This window comes from Polypterus senegalus, chromosome 11, assembly GCF_016835505.1.
Source record: "Polypterus senegalus isolate Bchr_013 chromosome 11, ASM1683550v1, whole genome shotgun sequence".
Lineage (NCBI taxonomy): Eukaryota > Metazoa > Chordata > Cladistia > Polypteriformes > Polypteridae > Polypterus > Polypterus senegalus.
Window position 1 is genome coordinate 162,841,708 of NC_053164.1, and position 21,323 is coordinate 162,863,030.

Here is a 21,323-nt window from a genome sequence, read left to right on the forward strand (position 1 = left end):
CCCTGGAAAAGTCTATTCGGGGGTTCTGGAGAGGAGGGTCCGTCGGATAGTCGAACCTCGGATTCAGGAGGAACAGTGTGGTTTTAGTCCTGGTTGCGGAACAGTGGACCAGCTCTTCACCCTTAGCAGAGTCCTGGAGGGTGCATGGGAGTTTGCCCGACCGGTCTACATGTGTTTTGTGGACTTGGAAAAGGCATTCGACCGTGTCCCTCGGGGAATCCTGTGGGGGGTGCTCCGGGAGTATGGGGTACCGGACCCCCTGATAAGAGCTGTTCGGTCTCTGTACAACCGGTGTCAGAGCTTGGTCCGCATTGCGGGCAGTAAGTCGAGCCCGTTTCCAGTGAGAGTTGGACTCGCCAGGGCTGCCCTTTGTCACCGATTCTGTTCATAACTTTTATGGACAGAATTTCTAGGCGCAACCAGGGTGTTGAAGGGGTCGGTTTGGTGGACTCAGGATTGGGTCACTGCTTTTGCAGATGATGTTGTCCTGTTTGCTTCATCAGGCCGTGATCTTCAGCTCTCTCTGGATCGGTTCGCAGCTGAGTGTGAAGCGGCTGGGATGAGAATCAGCACCTCCAAATCCGAGAGCATGGTCCTCAGCGGAAAAGGGTGGAGTGCCCTCTCAGGGTTGGGGGAGAGATCCTGCCCCAAGTGGAGGAGTTCAAGTATCTCGGGGTCTTGTTCACGAGTGAGGGAAGAATGGAGCGTGAGATCGACAGGCGGATCAGTGCGGCATCCGCAGTGATGCGGGCTCTGCATCGGTCTGTCGTGGTGAAAAGGAGCTGAGCCGTAAGGCAAAGCTCTCAATTTACCAGTCGATCTACGCTCCTACCCTCACCTATGGTCATGAGCTATGGGTAGTGACGAAAGAACGAGATCCTTGAATACAAGCGGCTGAAATGAGTTTCCTCCGCAGGGTGTCTGGGCTTTCCCTTAAAGATAGGGTGAGAAGCTCAGTCATCCGGGAGGGGCTCAGAGTAGAGCCGCTGCTCCTCCGCATCGAGAGGAGTCAGATGAGGTGGCTCGGGCATCTGATCAGGATGCCTCCTGGACGCCTCCCTGGTGAGGTGTTCCGGGCACGTCCAACGGGAGGAGGCCCGGGGAAGACCCAGGACACGCTGGAGGGACTATGTCTCCCGGCTGGCCTGGGAAGCATGGGATTCTCCGGAAGAGCTGGAAGAAGTGGCCGGGAGAGGGAAGTCTGGGCCTCTCTGCTTAAGCTGCTGCCCCCGCGACCCGACCTCGGATAAGCGGAAGAGGATGGATAAATGAGTGATCCCCTGGATAAAATCACCTTGAGAGCCGTTTTCTTCCTTGTATCTGATACAAAAAATGGATTAAGTGGATTCAGTAAACAGATTAATAGATTTTATAAATCTTTCATGTTTTATAAATATTCCACAAAGAAATCCCTTTGCCACAGTTTTGCACAACTAAAATATCACTGATACACGCTACTTCACAAAAAATGTTGAATAAAAAAACAATCCAGCTAAAGGATTTATGGAATTTAAAGAAATAATTGCATTCTTTTGTAATGCTTTTACTCAACTATATGCCTGCTTAGGTTATTAATAATATCAAGGATATATAATCCCCAACTTCAAATAGCTAACATTTGTCGACACAGACAATTGTAACTGCAACTTTCTCCCATTTCCGCCCTGTTAGATCCAGTTTTAAAAAGGCATAATTGTGTGAAATAAACTGACCTGAAAAATACTGAAGTAACATCACAGGAAAATTTCTTAAAAATAACCTGTGTTTTCTTGATTGGGACTTAACAAAATTTAGTGATATAATACAAAAAATATTTATATTACATAGATATAACATATACATAAATGCACACACACACACATATGTATATCTATATACTCACTTCATTTGAGAAGAGCAAATGCCAAATGCTTCTACAGAGTAGTTTGAAGAAACATATCCATTCATAGTAGGTCACACCAAGGTCTTCAACCTAAGAAAAGAAATAAATACGAACTGAACTTTTTATATAGTAAATATAATTACAGAATATCAATCATTCTTGCCATTTCCTCCATAAAACAGCGCAAGGCAGGTAGCAACATTGGAAAGAAAGCCAGTTCATCATAGGGCTCAATTATTAAAGACACACTATATTTTCAATATATGTTTACACTAGGGATAGGCACAGGCAAATGAGCAGCTGAATATGCATCTGTTTAAAAAAATAGTTTGAGTAATTAAAACAAGTTTGTATTAGTGTCCCAGTGGCCAAGAAAAGAACCTGCAAATGCAGAAATGATCCCTTATACGTCTTACTGCTTAACTAATAGCAGTCATTCATTTAACTTTAATGTGTAAAATTCTCATTCAATCTTTGAAAATATTTGTGTAAAGCTTTTTTGGTTCTAAATAATTAAGGGCTGTGTGTTAATATAAGAATATGTAGTTAATTAGATTTTTTGTTGACAAGGATTAAAAACCAAAAACTACAAGGAGTAAAGACCAAAACTATTTTATCTGTTTTTAATTTTTTCAAACAGTAGTGTAATTTGTTGTTGTTACCATACAGCTAAAAGACATTCTATTTCTACCTTACTGAAGATGCACCTTCTTGGGGGCTTTGGATTTAAAAGAGGGTCTTTCTAAAACTCTGAATCTCCATTGGATACAGATAAATAAGAATGCACATGGCACTTTGGATTGACAACCACATGAAATTCATTTATGGCAGTGAGACCACCTGCTTGAGAGCACAGCTTCATCTGCTGTAAAGAAAGATGTGCTATGTAGTCCTATGCTAACGTTTACCAGACAACTTCCCTTCTGAGAATCAAAAAATCTAACAAAGTTCCCTATCTCTGGTTATGGAACTTTATCCTACAACTAAATTAAAATTTTAACACTCCACAAGACACATTTTCAGAAAGTCTTCGCTTAAATCTACACTGCCCAAAAAATTAAGGGAACACTTCTTAATCACAGTCTAACACAGAGTCAATTAAGCTACATGGATCTCAGTCTGTCCAGTTAGGAAGGATAAGCGATTGGGAATCAACTTCACCTGCTTTAGTGCAAATGTAAGTGATAACAGGTGCACTGGAGAGACAATAGCAAGACAAACCATAAAAGGGAATGGCTTTGCAGGTGGTGCCCACAGACAATAGCTCTCTCCTTATCCTTCCCGAATGATTCTTTTCTAGTTTTGTATTTTGCTAGTGTCCGTCTCACTACTGGTAGCATGAGGCAGAACATGCTGCCAGTTCAGGTTGCACATCTAGTCCAGCTCCCCCAGGATAGCACATCCATACATCACTATCGCAGAAAGGTTTTGTGTGTCTCCTAGCACAGTCTCAAGAGCAGGAAGGAAATACCAGGAGATGAGCCATTACACATGGACAGCTGGACAAGGCAGTAGAATGGCATCAAAACAGCAGAAGGACTAGTGAGGAGGAACAAGAGGAACACTGCCAGAGCCCTACAAAATGACCTCCAGCTGGTTATTGAAGTGCAAGTTTCTGACCGAATTGTCAGAAAAAGGGTGACATGAGGGCATGATGTCTTCTAGTGAGACCTGTGCTCACGACCCATCACCGTCAGCTCGATTGGCATCTATCAGAGAATACCACAATTGGCAGCCACTGCTGTCCCATTCTCTTCACAGATGAGAGCAGGCTCACACTGAGCACATGTGACAGATGTTAAAGAGTCCAGTGATGCTGTGCTGAAAATTATGCAACTTGGTCTGGGTAGGCAAATCTTTGAAGGGTCTCACGGACCTCCACATGCTAGGCAGTGGTACCCTGACTGCTGTTAGGTATCAGGATGAAATCAACAGAGCCATTGTTAGACCATATGCTAGTAGTACACTGGGCCCTGGGTTACTCTTGGTGCAGGAAAATGTCCAGAATCTTGTGGCCAGTGTGTAGGCAGTTACTGGATGACAAAGGCACTAATGCCACTGTCTGGCCCACATGCTCCCCAGACAAGAATTCAATTTAGAACCTCTGCAACTGACACCACCAAATAATGCTACAGACTTTCCAGGAGCTCTCCCATGCCCAGATCCAGACACACTACATGATCATACACACTACTGAGTCACATTATGAGTTTCCATGATGAAATTTACTCAAGTTGGTTCAGCCTTTGTACCTGATTTACCCCTCTGCTACACAGTTTAAAATTACAAATCAAACAATTCAGACATGATGAAAGTGCACATTGCAGACTTTAAGGGTACTTGCATATATTTTGGTCACATCATGTACAAATTATAACACTTTTAATACATGGTCCCCAATTTCAAGGCACCACTATGTTTTGGACAACTGGCGTCACAAGTGTTTGTGATTACTCAGATGCGTTTCATTGCTCCACTAGTGCAGCCATAAGATACCTAGGCTTGATCTACCCTTTGGAGTCTGTAGTTGCCATTGCTCAACATGAGGACAACAGCTGTGCCAATGAAAGTCAGAGAGGCCATTATGAGGCTGAAAAACTAGAACACAACTATTAAAGATGTCAGAAAACCCTTAGAATTACCAAATTTAGATAAAGGGGATTATCAGAGAAGTCAAACAGAACTTGCCTGATTTTCCCCATTTCCCATCCTCCTCTATGCTGGAAAAAATATTGCTCAGTCTCAAGGACTAAGACAGCAATTCTGCAATATATAAAAATATTTTACAGTCCCTCCCTTTCAAAGACTCAAGAGGACAATGGGAAAAGGATCTCTCACTCAACATATCAGAAAAGGAGTGGAAGGTAACAATACAGAGAATTAATTTGAGCTCCATATGCACAAAACATACAATTATCCAACTTAAAATTATATATTGAGCACATCTGTCTCACTTGAAATTGTCCAAAATGTTTCCAGGCAAGATCCAACCTGTGAACGCTGCAATCAAGCTCCAGCTACACTGGGTCACATGTTTTGGGCCTGCATCAAATTAACATCATTCTGGACACAAATTTTTAAGTGCATTCCAGATAGCCTTGGTGTCACAATCCCTCCTAATCCACTAACAGCTATGTTTGGTGTTCTTCCAGATGGGCTTAAAGTGGAGAAGGACAAACAAACTGTGATTGCCTTCACTACACTATTGGCACGCAGAGTTATTTTGCTAAACTGGAAGAATCCTAATTCTCCTCTTTTAAGTTAGTGGGTAACTGATGTTTTATATTATTTGAAATTTGAAAAAATCTAATTCTCACTTAGAGGATCTGTGCAGAACTTTTTCAAAACCTGGCAGGATCTAATCAATAATATTTTAGAATGAGCTCTTAAAGCACTGAGGAATTAGATTCCCTCCGCATTTCTTTTTCTTCTCCATTTGTCTGTATCCACCTAATAAACTCATCAATTTATTCATTTTTACTATTTTTAAGTTTTAGTCCATTGGTCAGGCTCTCTTTCTCTGGGGTGGAAGTTGATTTGTTTTCAGTCCTTTTTTTCCTTTTTTTTTTGTAAAAATTGATCTATTTGTATGGAATGATTACAATAAAATCAATAAAATTTATAAAAAAAAAAAAAAATTAAACTAAACTAAATCAACTATGTGTAATATTTTTAAGAGGAAATAATGCACTGGTGAGATCAGTAAAGGGACTGGTAGACCAAGGAGGCAGATGTGTATGTCAGAGACTACTATCTGCAGAAGACTTCATGAACAAAAACACAGAGTCCTCACTGCAAAATGAAAATCACTAGTTAGCCAAAAAAACAGGATGGTCAGATTATAGTTGGAAAAAGAATACTTAAGAGCCCACAGAATTCAGGAAAAAGGTCTTGTAGACAGATCAGTCAACCTGTATCAGAGTGATGGCAACAGCAAAATGCGGAGACAAAAAGCATACAACCACATCTGTTAAACAAGGGGGTGGGGGTATTATGGCTTGTAAGACTGTCACAGGTACTGACACACTTAAACTCACTGATGAACAGATGGCGCCACAAATGGCAGTCTCAGTTCAGTGCTCTTTAGTATTCTGTCTGTTTTTGTTTATATGTCCCGTGATGTTCAACTGTAATCAAGTACATGTGAAGAATTGTTCAATATTTGGCAATTCACTTTGTGTGATTTGACCCTGGATTTTTCTGGATATCTTAGCCAGTGGAGCACCAGTTGACAGCAGCAGATACAGACAAAGGTATCAGGGTTTCCAAATGTTATTCCCAAGTTTACATCTGGCAAACTTCCAGTTTATAGGTAACAAAATGGATGAACTGCTACTCCTCAACAGAACTCGCAAGGACTTTTCACTTTCTTCTACTCTGTGTTTCATAAAAACCTGGCTAAATGAATCCATCCTGGACTTTGCATTACACATGCCCGGCTTTAAATTTTACAGAGGGGATGTCTCATCGGAGACATCAGGGAAAAGAAAGAGAGTTGTAATCTGCTTTTGTATCAATGAAGGTTGCTGTACCAATATCACAGTGTTAAGTAAAATGTGTTGTCCTGACTTAGAAATGTTTTTTGTTAACTGTAGGCAAATTTATTCACCATAGGGGTTTTCCTCATTTATTCTGGTTAGTGTCTACTTCCCATGGGCTCACCACCTATGGGAGGGGCCAAGGAGGTCAGGTGCAGTGTGATTTGGGTGGTGGCCGGAGGCGGGGACCTTGGCGGTCTGATCCTTGGCTACAGAAACTGGCTCTTGGGACGTGGAATGTCACCTCTCTGAAGGGGAAGGAGCCCAAGCTAGTGCTCGAGGTCGAGAGGTTCCGGCTAGATATAGTCTGACTCACCTCGACGCACAGCTTGGACTCTGGAACCAATCTCCTTGAGAGGGGCTGGACTCTCTACCACTCTGGAGTTGCCCCCGGTGAGAGGCGCCGAGCAGGTGTGGGCATACTTATTGCCCCCCGACTTGTGCGTTGGGGTTTACCCCGGTGGACAAGAGGGTGGCCTCCCTCCGCCTTCGGGTGGGGGGAAGGGTCTTGACTGTTGTTTGTGCGTATGCGCCGGACAGCAGTTTGGAGTATCCACCCTTTTTGGAGTCTCTGGAGGGAGTGCTAGAGGGCATAACTTCTGGGGATTCCCTCATTTTGCTGGGAGACTTCAATGCCTACGTGGGCAATGACAGTGAGACCTGGAAGGGCGTGATTGGGAGGAATGGCCCCCCCGATCTGAACCCGATCGGTGTTTTGTTATTGGACTTCTGTGCTCGCCACGGATTGTCCATAACGAACACCATGTTCAAGCATAAGGGTGTTCATATGTGCACTTGGCACCAGGACACCCTAGGCCTCAGTTCGATGATCAACTTTTTGGTTGCGTCGTCGGACTTGCGGCCATATGTCTTGCACACTCGGGTGAAGAGAGGGGCGGAGCTGTCAACTGATCACCACCTGGTGGTGAGTTGGCTTCGATGGTGGGGGAAGATGCCGGTCAGACCTGGTAGGCCCAAACGTGTTGTGAGGGTCTGCTGGGAACGGCTGGCAGAGTCCCATGTCAGAGGTAGCTTCAACTCCCACCTTCGGCAGAACTTCGACCACGTCCCGAGAGGTGGGGACATTGAGTCCGAATGGGCCATGTTCCGTGCCTCTATTGTTGAGGCGGCTGACCGGAGCTGTGGCCGTAAAGTGGTCGGTGCCTGTCGCGGCGGCAATGACCGAACCCGTTGGTTGACACCGGCAGTGAGGGATGCCGTCAAGCTGAAGAAGGAGTCCTATAGGACCTTTTTGTCCTGTGGGTCTCTGGAGGCAGCTGATAGGTACCGGCAGGCCAAGCGGAATGCGGCTTCGGTTGTTGCTGAGGCAAAACTCTGGCATGGGAGGAGTTTGGAGGCCATGGAGAACGACTTTCGGATGGCTTCGAGGAGATTCTGGTCCACCGTCCAGTGTCAACACCGTATATGGTGGGGATGGTGCGCTGCTGACCTCGACTCGGGACGTTGTCGATCTACGTTACTACCCTCACCTATGGTCATGAGCTATGGGTAGTGACCGAAAGAACGAGATCGCGAATACAAGCAGCTGAAATGAGTTTCCTTCACAGGGTGTCTGGGCTTTCCCTTAAAGATAGGGTGAGGAGCTCAGTCATCCGGGAGGGGCTCAGAGTAGAGCCGCTGCTCCTCTGCATCGAGAGGAGTCAGATGAGGTGGCTTGGGCATCTGATCAGGATGCCGACTGGACACCTCCCTGGTGAGGTGTTCTGGGCACGTCCAACAGGGAGGAGGCCCCGGGGAAGACCCAGGACACGCTGGAGGGACTGTGTCTCCCGGCTGGCCTGGGAACGCCTTGGGATTCTCCCGGAAGAGCTGGAAGAAGTGACCGGGGAGAGGGAAGTCTGGGCTTCTCTGCTTAAGCTGCTACCCCCACGACCCGACCTCGGATAAGCGGAAGAGGATGGATGGATGGAGTGTCTACATTCCACCTCAAGCCTGTGTGAGTGCTGTGCTTCAAAAATTGACTCATCAGATAATAGGCATATAGCAAAATTATCCAGACACCTTTTTGATTACACTAGGGGATTTTAATACAGCAAATCTCAGCCATGAACTTCCCAAATTTATACAGCACATAAAGTGCCCTACCAGAGACAGAAACACTATGGATCATTGCTATACAGTTTTAAAGCATGCCTATCATGCTACCCCCATACAGCTTTGGGTTTCTCTGAAAACTGCTCGATTCATTTGCTCCCAACCTATAGGAGTAAGTTAAAGTCTTCTAAATCTGTAATTAATACAGTGAGGACTATTAAGGCAAAGTTGAAGATCAAGCCTGCTTTGACAGTACTGACTAGGGTGTTTATAAAGATACTTCTGGTAACTTACATGCACTGGCAGACAAAATAACATCTTGTGTTCGCTTTTGTAAAAATGTGTGTATCCACCAAGGCTCGGTTAAAATTCAACAGCAATAAACCTTGGTTCACTACAAAATACAAGCAGCTTCGTCAAGCCAAGGAAGCTGCCTATTGAACTGGGGATAGAACACTGTTTAGACAGGCAAGGAACACACTGACAAAATAAATCATATTGACTAAAAAGAGTTAAGCTGATAAACTGAAAAATCTATTTTTAGTCAATAGCCCTGCAGGTCAGGACTACAAAATATTACAAATTACATGAAACCATCACCCCATATTGCAGTAAATTACCAGCTGGCAGGTGATTTGAATACATTTTATTGCAGGTTTGATAAGCCGAAGAATACAAACGACATATCTCCTGCCCTTTCAATGTACACTTATACAACTCTCCTTCATCCCCCACACATTCCCCCACTCAACCTGCATTAAATATCTCTGAAGAGGATGTGTGTCAGCTCTTCAAAGGACAGCACACTAAGAAAGCAACAGGTCCAGATGGAGTCTCACCCTCCTGCTTAAAAATCTGTACTGATCAACTGGCTCTCATCTTTACTCAGATTTTCAACAAATCATTAGCACTGTGTGAAGTTTCCTAATGGTTCAAACAAGCCACAATCAGACAAATTCCCAAAATATCCAGTACAACAGGACTGAATGAACGGAGACCTATTGCTCCGACATCTGTGGCAGAGAGCTGATCATAAATGGAGAAAAACTAAACTGATAGTTCAATATGAAGTACTGAAGGCTAAAATAATCAAATATAGCAACATACTGTAGTCCATCTTGAGAGGTGGTGCTACTTCTCTAAAATTATACATAATAATGCTGGAAATCCAAGAGTTTTACTTCCTACTATTGATAGTTTGATAAACACATGTCACTCAATGGAATAACTCTAAAAAAAAGTACCAGTGAAACTTGAGGCTGTTGCTATATTTTTTTAAACACAAAATTAATGATATTAGAAATAATATAGTACATTCTCCCCAAAGCTGATCCTATTAAATCCTGGTATTCCATTTTAAGCAAATGAAAGTCTTTCACCAGGATAGATTTACCCGATCTATGAAGAAAAGTTTCTCAATTGAAACCCTCCACCTGCATTCTGGATCCAATACCAACAAGCTTTATCAAGGAAGTATCCGATGTGCTAATTGATAGCGTGCTTGACATAGTAAACTCATCACTAGATACCGGGTTCTTCCCAGACTGTCTTAAAACTGCTGTTAAACCCCTGCTCAAGAAAAATAATCTCGACTCCTCTATCTTCGACAATTTTAGACCTATTTCTAACCTGCCTTTCTTAAATTCTAGAAAAGGCAGCCATTACGCAGCTAAATGATCACTTGAATAAACATGCTATTCTTGACAAGTTTCAGTAAGGTATTAGAACCAATCACAGTACAAAAACTAGTTAAACTAATAAATGACTTGCAGGTTAATGTGGACAGAGGATATTTATATGTTCTATTCCTCTTAAATCTGAGTGTAGCATTTGATACCATTGATCACAATATTCTTATAAATTGCCTTAGTCAGTGGGTGGGCCTCTCTGGTAATGTCTTAAATTAGTCTGACTCTTACTAAATAAGTAGAAAATTCTGTATTAGTTGAAGTAATTATACTTTGAAGACGCATGATATTCTGTATGGTGTTCCACAAGGATCTATCCTGGGTCCAATGCTCTTCTTGATATACATGCTTCCATTAGGTCACATTATCTCAAGACATAACATGAGCTACTGCAGATACTGTATGCTGATGACACACAGCTGTATTTATCAATAGCACCTGATGACCCTACCTCTCATGGTTCACTGACCCAATGTCTTGCTCGTGTTTCTAAATGGATGAGCAGTAATTTTCTCAAACTAAATAAGGAGAAAACAGAAATGTTAATTATTAGCAAAAATGGATATAGTGAGGGTATTAGAAATATACTTGATCCATTAGTTTTAAAAGTGAAAATAGAAGCAAAGAACTTGGGGATAATTAATGACTCTGACTTAAATTTTAAATTACCTTTAATCAGATTACCAGGACAGCATTTTTTTCAGTTAAGTAATATAGCAAAACTTAGATCACTTATAGCTTTGCAGGATACTGAAAAAATTAGCTCATGCTTTTGTTTTTATTCGACTAGATTACTGAAATACACTCCTTTCAGGACTACCAAAGAAAGACATCGATAGGTTCCAACGATTGCAGAATGCAGCTGCCAGAATCTTAACTAGGGAAAGAAAATCTGAGCATGTCTCTCCAGTTTTGATGTCATTACACTGGTTACCCGTGCCATATAGAAGTGACATTAAAATACTGGTAATGGTTTACAAAGCCTTAACACTAGAATCCCTGAACCCTACAAAAAAAAAAAAAAAAAACACCTCTCAATACCAGCCCACCTTAAATGCCTTTGTACCTCTCCATCAGCATTTTTTGTTTTGCAAATGTGTCGATCAGCACAAGCAGCCTGCTGTCCTATTCTCTGCCTTGATGGAGCACAACTCGGGTAAAAATTTCTGTCACATCGCTGGTGTTCCCTGCCTGGAGTTTGCCAGTTTCCCTGGTGGGTTTCCATAGTGTGCTCCGGTTTCCTTCCAAAGACATGAAGGTCTGGAGGAAGTTGAAAAAGATTTGGTGATGATAAAATTATGCTAGTGTATGTGTGTGCTTGTATTCACCTAGCGATGAAGTGATGCCCTGTCAGGAGATTATTTCTGCCTCGTGTCTGATGCTAGCTGGAATGGGCTCACCCCTGGATTGATGGATTTAATCATTAAACATCCATCCTTTTTTAGAGATATTGTGGCAAGGTGTCCTTTGAATTTAAATGGGCGTTTTAGGCAATTCAAAACACAGCAAAGCCGAACCTGTTCTCACCGTGATATCTCTCACTGCCACCTGGTGGAACCTTCCAGAGTTACATAAAGTACGCGCGCAAGTATAAACAGTACAGCACTTGCGTAGCAGTACCGTCCCTTGGAACAGAGATTTTTAAGGAGGAGGATGTGGATACCTGTAGTAACTACAGAGGGAAAAATTGATGACCTACAGCATGAAGTAATGGGAAACAGTAGTGGAAACTAGGTTAAGAAGAAAGGTGATGATTAGTGTGCAGCAGTATAGTTTCATGCCAGGAAAGAGCACCACAGATGCAGTGTTTGCTCTGAGGGTATTGATGGAGAAATATGGAGAAGGCCAGAAGGAATTGCATTGTGTCTTTGTGGACTTGGGGAAAGCATATGACAGAGAGCCTAGAGAGGAGTTGTGGTATTGTATGAAGAAGTCAGGAGTGGCAGAGAGGTATATTACAGGATGTGTACAAGGGAAGTGTGACAGTAGTGAGGTCTGCGGTAGAAGTGACAGGTGCGTTCAAGGTAGAGGTGGGATTACATCAGGGATCAGCTCTGAGAACCTTTCTTATTTGCAATGGTGATGGACAAGTTCACAGACAGGATTAGACAGGAATACCCTTGGACTATGATGTTTGCGGATGACATTGTGATCTCTAGTGAGAGTAGGGAGCAGGTGGAGGGGACCCAGGAGAGGTGCAGGTATGCCCTAGAGAGGAAAGGAATGGAGGTCAGTAGGAACAAGACAGAATACATGTGTGTGAATGAAAGAGAAGGTCAGAGGATGCAGAGAAAACAGTTGGCAAAGGTGCAGGACTATAAATACTTGGGATCAACAGTACAGAGTAACATGGAGTGTGGAAGAGAGGTGAAGAAGAGAGTGCAGGCAGGGTAGAGTGGATGTAGATGTTTGTGACAGACGGGTACCAACAAGAGTGAAAGGGAAGGTCTACAAGACAATAGTGAGACCAGCTATGTCTCGCTCTGTCCTATATTTTGGAATCCCTGTCACCTCCAAATTGTAACCTTAGATCTTTGAATTAGTGTCTGCTTATCTGGAATAGTTTACTGACAAAAATTCACCAGGCTAATACAGTGGAGCATTTTCAAAACCCATTATTTTAACATGGTTTTCTTATAGCTACTTTTTGAATGCATCCCTGTTAAAACTATATGTGCACTGAATTATCTTTTCATCAAAGCCATACAACCTGTACTAATCCCTACTATTCTCTGCTGTTTTTTTTTTCCTGTGGTAGTGATCTGCACAATCACCATCTGTAGTATTTCCTAATCTTATTTTTGTTTCATATAAACGTTTCTTAATTTTGTAAAGCACTTTGAGCTACACCATTTGTATGAAAATATGCTATATAAATAAATGTTGCTGTTGCTGCAGTCACCACACTACACTACTTTCTGCAACACCTTGACAACTCAGGGGGACATATGTAAAGATTTTGTTTGTGGACCAGCTCTACATTGAATACAATAATCCCAGAACTCCTCCACTCAAAACTCTCCCAAGCTTTTTAATGGATCACCAATTTCCTGACCAATAGGAAACAGCAGGTGAAACTCACAGCTATCACACAACCAACACGGATGCTGCCCAGGAATGCCTGCGCCACCACCACCTACTCAAAGCATCATGATGCTCCAACATTGATGGACTAAAAGCCAGAAGTCTATGTGACCATTTTTATCAAGTCCTTCTGTAAGAACCCTAAATACAAAGAGGACTGTTTCATTTATGTTGGGTAGAATGCCCAGTGGGGACTGGGCGGTCTCATGGTCTGGAATCCCTGCAGATTTAATTTTTTTCTCCAGCCATCTGGAGAAAACAAGCCAGTGTAAAGAACGGAAGCAGATGGATGGGAATGAAGCCACAAAGAGGAGGTTGTGACCATCGAACAGGAGGGGTTGTGAGCCGCTCCTATTGAGCGTTTTGGGAGCAGGAGAGCCCATTATGTTCTGGAGGTTTTTTCACCAGGTGGAGCCAATGGGATCAGTGTAGGTACAGAGTGCCCATACTAGGTGGAACCAGCACTGGCAGCGGTTTGGGCAGAGCAGTGCTTGGGGTTGCCAGCGGACATCGTGGGATTGGCAGCAGGGACATGGGCTTGATGAGACGGGTGTCTGCACCAGCTTGTTGATGTCTCTCCAGGCTGCAAGGTCCAAACAGGATAAGCTGGAGTTTTAAAGGAAGGCACCAGGGCTTGTGGATTTTAAAGGAGTTTCCTACCAGACAGTTTTAACCTTGTTTTTAATGGAGTTTTCCATTTATGGGATTTTAACCTCCACAGCACACTTTATTTTATGAATTACTAGCAAAATACCCGTGCTTCGCAGCGGAGAAGTAGTGTGTTAAAGAAGCAATGAAAAAGAAAAGGAAACATTTTGAAAATAACGTAGCCTGATTGTCAATGTAATTGTTTTGTCACTGTTATGAGTGATGAGTGTTGTTGTCATATATATATATATATATATATATATATATATATATATATATATATATTTACACACACACACAAACATATATACACACACATATCTATACATAATCACATATATACATACATATATATATCTACATATATACACACACATATATACACACACATACATACATACACACACATATATACACACAAATACATATATATATATATATATACACATACACATCTACATATATACACACACAGCTATTTCGTATCAGTGCAATACGCTGTTTGTTAAAACGGTTGACTCCCGCTCTTACGTGCAATAACAAATCAAATCATTCAGTTGTCTTTGCTCATATGTCATTTTAGAGCTGGACGCCTGGCATCTTTTTTTGGCCACAGGTTCGTTTCTGTTTGGTGTGAGGTTCTGTGTTGTGGAGATTCTCAGGATGGATTGCAGGTGCTCATCAGTGAGGCGACTCCTGTGTGCTGTTTTGTTAGTCTTTATCACTGAGAAGAGCTTCTCACACAGATATGTGCTACCAAACATGCACAAGGTTCGAGCCGCATGTAGACGGACTTTTTTTGTTCTTCAAAGTCACCAAAGCGCCGTGCAAACTCAGTGCGCAATAACTCTAGCTTCGCAATAACTTGCAGCATCATAAGGTAGACTTGATTAACGCGGTAAGTGTTCGGCAAGGCAGCTGAATCGCTGCATTATGGGATATGTAGTTTATTGTGTTACCAGCGCTTCATATACCCGGGCCATTAATAACAATAATACAGTATATAAATTACCGGATATAATTACACGCCGGGCCGGATGTGGCCCGCGGCCCTTGAGTTTGACACATATGGACTAAACAGAACTTGAAAAGATATATTTTTCAAATGTGATCGCGCAATTCAGATATAGTTGACGCAAGACTACAGCCTGCATGCCTCAATGAGTCATCCTCCCTCGCTCTTACTTTTTACCGTTCATCTAATGAATACACTGAGTATGGCTTTACCAAAACAATCATTGATGGCGAATAAAGTATCCATTATTCGAGTATGTAGATCGGGATATATATATACATATATATATACCCGCGTATCATAGGAGAAGTAGTGTGTTAAAAAGTTAGAAAAGAAAAGGGAACATTTTAAAATAACGTAACATGACTGTCAATATACAGTATTTGTTTTGTGAGTGTTACTGAGTGTTGCTGTCATCAAGGATTTGATTATCATTATTTCTTTCAATCAGGTTCGTATTTGTAGGATGTGTTGTGTTCAAGTTACATTCCGTGTTTGTCAATCGTTGTAAAGATGACAGGTTTCATTCATCGATTCGTTTCTTACTGCATCAATAAACAGCTCGTCTTCTTCTTTATCTGAGACCTGACACACTGCATGCACGGGTTTTTTTTACAGTCTTCCTTTAGCGGGACATTGACTTTTTCCACCGTGTGCTTTGTTTCCGCAGTAGTTGGATTTATGAATATGCTTATCAGACGCTTGATATTTTTGCTGCCTTTTCAATTGTGTAATTCGGTTTTGTTCAGCTCTTTGGAACTGTTGCTTTTATCTGTGCACTGCGTAAGTTCATGTGAGCCACTTTCGGTGTACATGCATCGAAGGTTCCCAGCTGTGCTGGTGCCATCTCGTGCTATGTCCATAGCTGTATTTAATGTTACCTTAGTCCTGGCACTTAAAACTTTCTCTTGCAGTTTCGCTGAGTTTGTGTCAAACACCACCCTGACCATCTCATCTTCCTCTCCATAAGCACAGTCCTTCACCCGTGAATATTTACCCGTGGCAGTTTGCTATTGGATTGCCGCTGACGGACGGCCTTATATGGGCAGGCACTAAATTACAAACGCCAGCGCAGCCTGTCTATGAACTTAATTTAAAGTGTAGGTTTACATCGTGCTTTGTTTCCGAAGTAGCAGAACTCATGAATATGGTTGTATATGTCACTCGCTCACTTCTTATTGTTTCGCTGCCTTCTCAATTATATAATGCATGTTTTCTTCAGCGCTTTTTGGAGATCTTCCTGGTTTTCTATGTACTGCGTGATTACGTGAAGGCATGATGATGTCACACGAAACTCCGCCCCCACGGCGTTTAAGCTCATCTCCATTACAGTAAATGGAGAAAAACTGCTTCCAGTTATGACCATTACGCGTAGAATTTCGATATAAAACCTGCCCAACTTTTGTAATGAAGCTGTAAGGAATGAACCTGCCAAATTTCAGCCTTCCACCCACACGGGAAGTTGGAGAATTAGTGATGAGTCAGTGAGTGAGTGAGTGAGTCAGTGAGTGAGTGAGTGAGTGAGGGCTTTACCTTTTATTAGTATAGATTAATTGACATTTTTTGGAGCATTGCATTTTTCTGAACACTGTTTTGATTTCTTTCTTTTAATAAAAGCACATGAACAATTTTTACCATCCCTTTGCTTCATGTGTGTTTTGTTCTCTCCTGCCATGCTTGCCCGGTTACATTATCGACGATGTTGGGCTCAATAAGCTCCCAAAAATGAAGTGAGAGCATGAAGCCAACCATAACCATCACACACCTACACAACCCTTTACAGTGTTTTACATTCTTGAGCCAAGCAGAAGCTGTAGTAGGATTTAGAATGGACTGGGCATCTGTACAGAGAAAAAAATAGATTAATCTGAGCATTCCTACAGGAAGTAAATGCACTGGATGATGGAATACTAGTATAACCAACTGCAATCTGGCTGTTAGCGTCTAAAGTTACCTTAATGGGTAACATGACTGGCAAATGGCCAAAGAAATGCCAGAACTGCCAACTCTTCTATGAAACACTTACACATCGTGACAACCAGAAAAAAATGTAACTGCCAATCAAATAAGACATTAGAAATAATATCACATTTCTAATAACAAACATTTAAAAAGAGAAACTAATCTTGTCAAGACCTACAGCAGTTCTAAATAGCAGCACATTCCAAACCTTTTCTGAAAATAGGACCAAACTGACACTTACCAGCAAATTAGTCAATTTTCTCTGGGTGGTGACAGTACAGAGAATATAAGAACATTTAAATTTATTGCTTTGAGGCTTTAAACCTATCTGTATCGATTTGCACCTTTTATTATTTTGGTGGAGTTTCCTAGATGGATTTATACAATCTATACATAGAGGTTTTAGAACTCAAGGATTTCTTTTTGGGTTTTGCATAAATCGAGAAAGCTCAAGTTTTTTCCTGTTATTCAAGGACAGCATCTTAGTTTCCTTTGACCACCACTGTTTAGGGGCTTTGGACATCTCCAACTATCACATCAGTTATCCCACAATCCTATGGGATGTGTGTTACCTGCAATCTTATCAGAGTATCATTTAAAGGTGATCCAAACATCTCCATATTATCCAAGTTTAATACATAGAACTAGCACTAAAATATTTCTAAACCTTTAGTTCCAATTGACTCCCAGGTTTTCTGATTTGTTGCTCTTGATTCTGACTACGAATTATTGAATATGTTTCCACTCCAGGTTGTTTGAAAGACAGAATTGACTTTCAGCTTTGGCCTTAGTTTGTCTTTTCACTACAGGTATTTCCAAGTCCTCTATATTAAAAAGATTACTGCCTCACTGAGTCGGTACACTATCAGGTTAGGTTCATAAGCAAAGAAATAAAAATCACTGCTGTAACGAAAGATCTGCAGTGTTCTAGTGCCTCATTCATGGCAGGTTCATGCCCACTAGTGGACACATCATAAATAATTACTATATTCTTTCAAAATCCATATAGCAGAATCAATCTCTTCTGTTTACAAACTACAATTACTTCATTCTGAAAGTTATTATAAACATACCATACCATTACTGAGATTTTATTTTTGAAATGACAAATTTGCTAGGAGAATCTTTAGCATTAATGCTGGCAGACACAGTTCAGCCAATCTCTCACTTACCTTTTCTGTTAAAAATTCTTGAGCAAGTTGTAGCCTCCCAACTCACCAATTACTTAACTTCTAATAATATGATGGAACCCTTTCTGTCTGGTTTCAGGATGCATCACAGCTGAGAAACTGCTCTGCTTTGGTTAACCAATGATTTGCTTATGGCAGCAGACTCTGAACAAACCAGCATATTAATTTTGTTAGATCTTAGTGCAACATTCAACACTGTCAAACATGACATTCTGCTGTTCAGAACAGAGAACATGCTGGGTATCTCTGGCACTGGCACCTGTGGTTTAAGTCCTATCTGAGTGACAGGCAAGAGTTTGTTAGTCTTGGCAATAGCAGATCCTGCTCAATGTTTCTCACACAAGTTGTTCCTTAGGGCTCTGTCCTTGGGCCCTCTGCTCTTTTTTATCTATATGCTTCCCCTTGATCATATCATTCATAGCTATGGACTGGGTTATCATTTTTTATGCAGATGATGCTCAAATCTATTTCAAAGTTAAAAGTGAAACTTCATCAAAGCTTTCTCAGTTCAAAACATGCCTCAGTGAAATAAAAAACATGATTGAGACAAAACTCTTTAAAATTAAATTGCAACAAAACTGAATCCCTGCAAATTGGCATGAAAGCACAACTTAAGAAAAGGAGCTCCTTCTCAGTCACTCTAAATGGTTATCTCATCAGACTTTCTTCTGATGCAAGGAGTCGTTGTCACAGCTCCAGTTGATTCAAAACTCTGCTGCTAACGTGGACTCTAACATGAACCAGCAACAAGCAGCAGATAAAACCCATCCTGTTTCATCTCCATTGGCTCCCTGTGTCTTACAGGAATATAAAATTCTATTATTAACCTACAAAGCTTTAAAAGGCTTTGCACCAGACTACATCAGTACAGTTTTCCATCACTATGCTCCTGTTCACCCACTTAGGTATTCTGATATTGGCAATCCTGTACCCCACACTAACTTGTGCCCTGTGGGTGAAAGGGCCTTTAGCTGTAGAGCACCCAGACTTTGGAATGACCTCTCAAAATTAATTAGATCAGCTGACTGAAATCATTCCTTTAAAAAAACAACTTAAAACTCATCTGATCAGGAAGGCATTTAACTCAAACGGACATTCTGCCCTCTCTTTCAGGATTCCTTTCTGTCCAGATGATCAGTATAATTTGTGTGTATATTACGAATGATGTTATTTGCTAGACTTTTCTTTTAGTATTGAATTTAGTATTTTACTGTGGTTTATTGTCTTTTATCCTATTTAATGCTTTGTGTATCCTGTAATCTTCCGTTTTAGTTTTCGATTCAGGAAACATTTGTATATGTTACATATACCTGCTGTTCCTTTCTGAGCCTCTGTGAAGTGCGTTGCTCATGGGAAAGGCACTATATAAATAAAATGTATTATTATTAGACCGTTATATGATAATACGCTTATGCAATTCAGCCTATGCTGTATAACACTGAAGGATTCATCAGGTAGGAGGCTAGCTGACCAAGGGTTGCCACTCTCCATCACTGTTTATTTAAAGAACCGTGATTTATTCATGATTTATTTTCTCTATGAATGTGTCAAATTCAGTTTTTTGTTTCCTTTTATGAGAAGCCAAGTGGAACTTCTGATGACTTTTATTATATTTTGCTCTAACTTTATTGATCTCTCTATTAATGTTGATTTAAAAAGATGCATATTTAGTAAAGGTTCTACGGTTTTGTACATTACATATGCAATCTGTGTATGCATATATCGACTGCACCACTGTTAATATAAGAAAAATAAGTACACACAAAGAGAGTGCACCAAGACCACAGAGTCAATGTATATAGTGGGACTTGAACTTAGGTCTCTGAAGCTGTAATATAACTGCATAAAATCACAATAACTGCTGGAATGGGCCATTAACTGCAGTATTAAAGAAAGAGACATAAATGTCCTTTCTGGTATCCATTTCAGTTCCATAACACAGGTTGCATTGTCTTCTCATGTAGACCAAATTACAAGGAGGAATACCAAGTTTATGTAATTTTCTGTTTTTGAGTACTTCTACAAATTTTGTTATTGTCAGGCTAAAATGTTAAAATCCTCTTCAATAAACATTATCATATTTTAAATTAACAATATGTTACAAATGCAAACATTAGGCATTCAACTTTAGCATAAGCAATATGTGTACAGTATAGTGGCTTGCAAAATTATTCAGACAATTTTATCTTATTGAAATTTTTTTCTCTGTGATTATTTTTAAAGCACTAAAATTCAAATTTATTTTTTATGTGATATTGTTTATGCTTAAAAAAAGTCTTAAAAAAGGAAATAACAGCTGTTTGCATTAAGTATTAAATACCTGTCTTATGGAAGATCTCAGTTTACGTAAGTGAAAAACAATTCACAAACAAGGACTCGATTGTCTTACAGCTAGTCTCCACCAGTCAAACATTAAAATAACAGACACATTATTTTGATTAAAATCCTTACAGTTATGGTAATATTATTCAGCTTGTGAATCCATGGGAAAGCTGTTAAAATGAAGATTAAAGAGCATTCTAAAGAAACTGAAGATAAATAATACAAATTAATAATAAAGAAGGACAAGGGTACAATAACAACATTGAGGTGTTAAGACATCCAAGTGGGTGCTGTTTTCGGTTATCAGGAAATGCAAGCTAAATCAAATCAAATCGGATGGTGCTTAGAAAAGGATACTCCTCAAAACATTCTAAACAAAAACGAGGACCTATGAGAAGTCACTGAGAGGCCAACAATTACTCTGAAGGTATCTCAAGCAAAGGAGGCTAAATGGGGACCTAATCCAGATTTTTAAAAATTTCAAAAGGTACTGATATAATGGATCCAGCAGAATTCTTTTCCCTAATTAGTGAATCATGGCCTTAAAGACACAAGTGGAAATGAAGGGGAAGAGTATTTAAGACTGAAGTTAGCACTATTTCTATATATAAATAGTTCTGGGAATTTGGAACAAACTACTTAGTCATGTGAAAGCAGAAAACATGCAAACCTTTAAAAAAAATATCAAGAAAAGCTATATGGACAACTTAGCAAGAAATGATGAACTAAGAATCTATCCAACTATCCACTCAACTAACTTAAATGACCTTCCATAAATCCCCTTGGAAGAAAGGGCCAAAATTGGTCCCAAGCAGCTTGGATGATAGCATTGTATATTTTTGCACTGTTTTCCATTTATCTTATGATTTCCTCCCCTTGTTTGTTCTTTACATTTTTTGCATTTATTGTAATTCTAACACTGCCCCTTTTCCCTACTAT

At 40.8% G+C, this 21,323-nt stretch overlaps 1 protein-coding gene across 4 annotated transcripts in view; it reads right to left on the reverse strand.

The window, feature by feature from the left end:
- eps8a (epidermal growth factor receptor pathway substrate 8a) overlaps nt 1-21,323 on the reverse strand; it is a 402,686-nt gene that overhangs the window by 244,110 nt on the left and 137,253 nt on the right. For all 4 annotated transcript variants that reach the window (XM_039769996.1, XM_039769994.1, XM_039769997.1 and 1 more), the window contains exon 2: nt 1,883-1,972. In XM_039769996.1, the coding sequence (XP_039625930.1) occupies nt 1,883-1,947 (65 nt within the window). In that variant the 5' untranslated portion in view covers nt 1,948-1,972. The remainder of the gene's footprint in view (nt 1-1,882; nt 1,973-21,323) is intronic.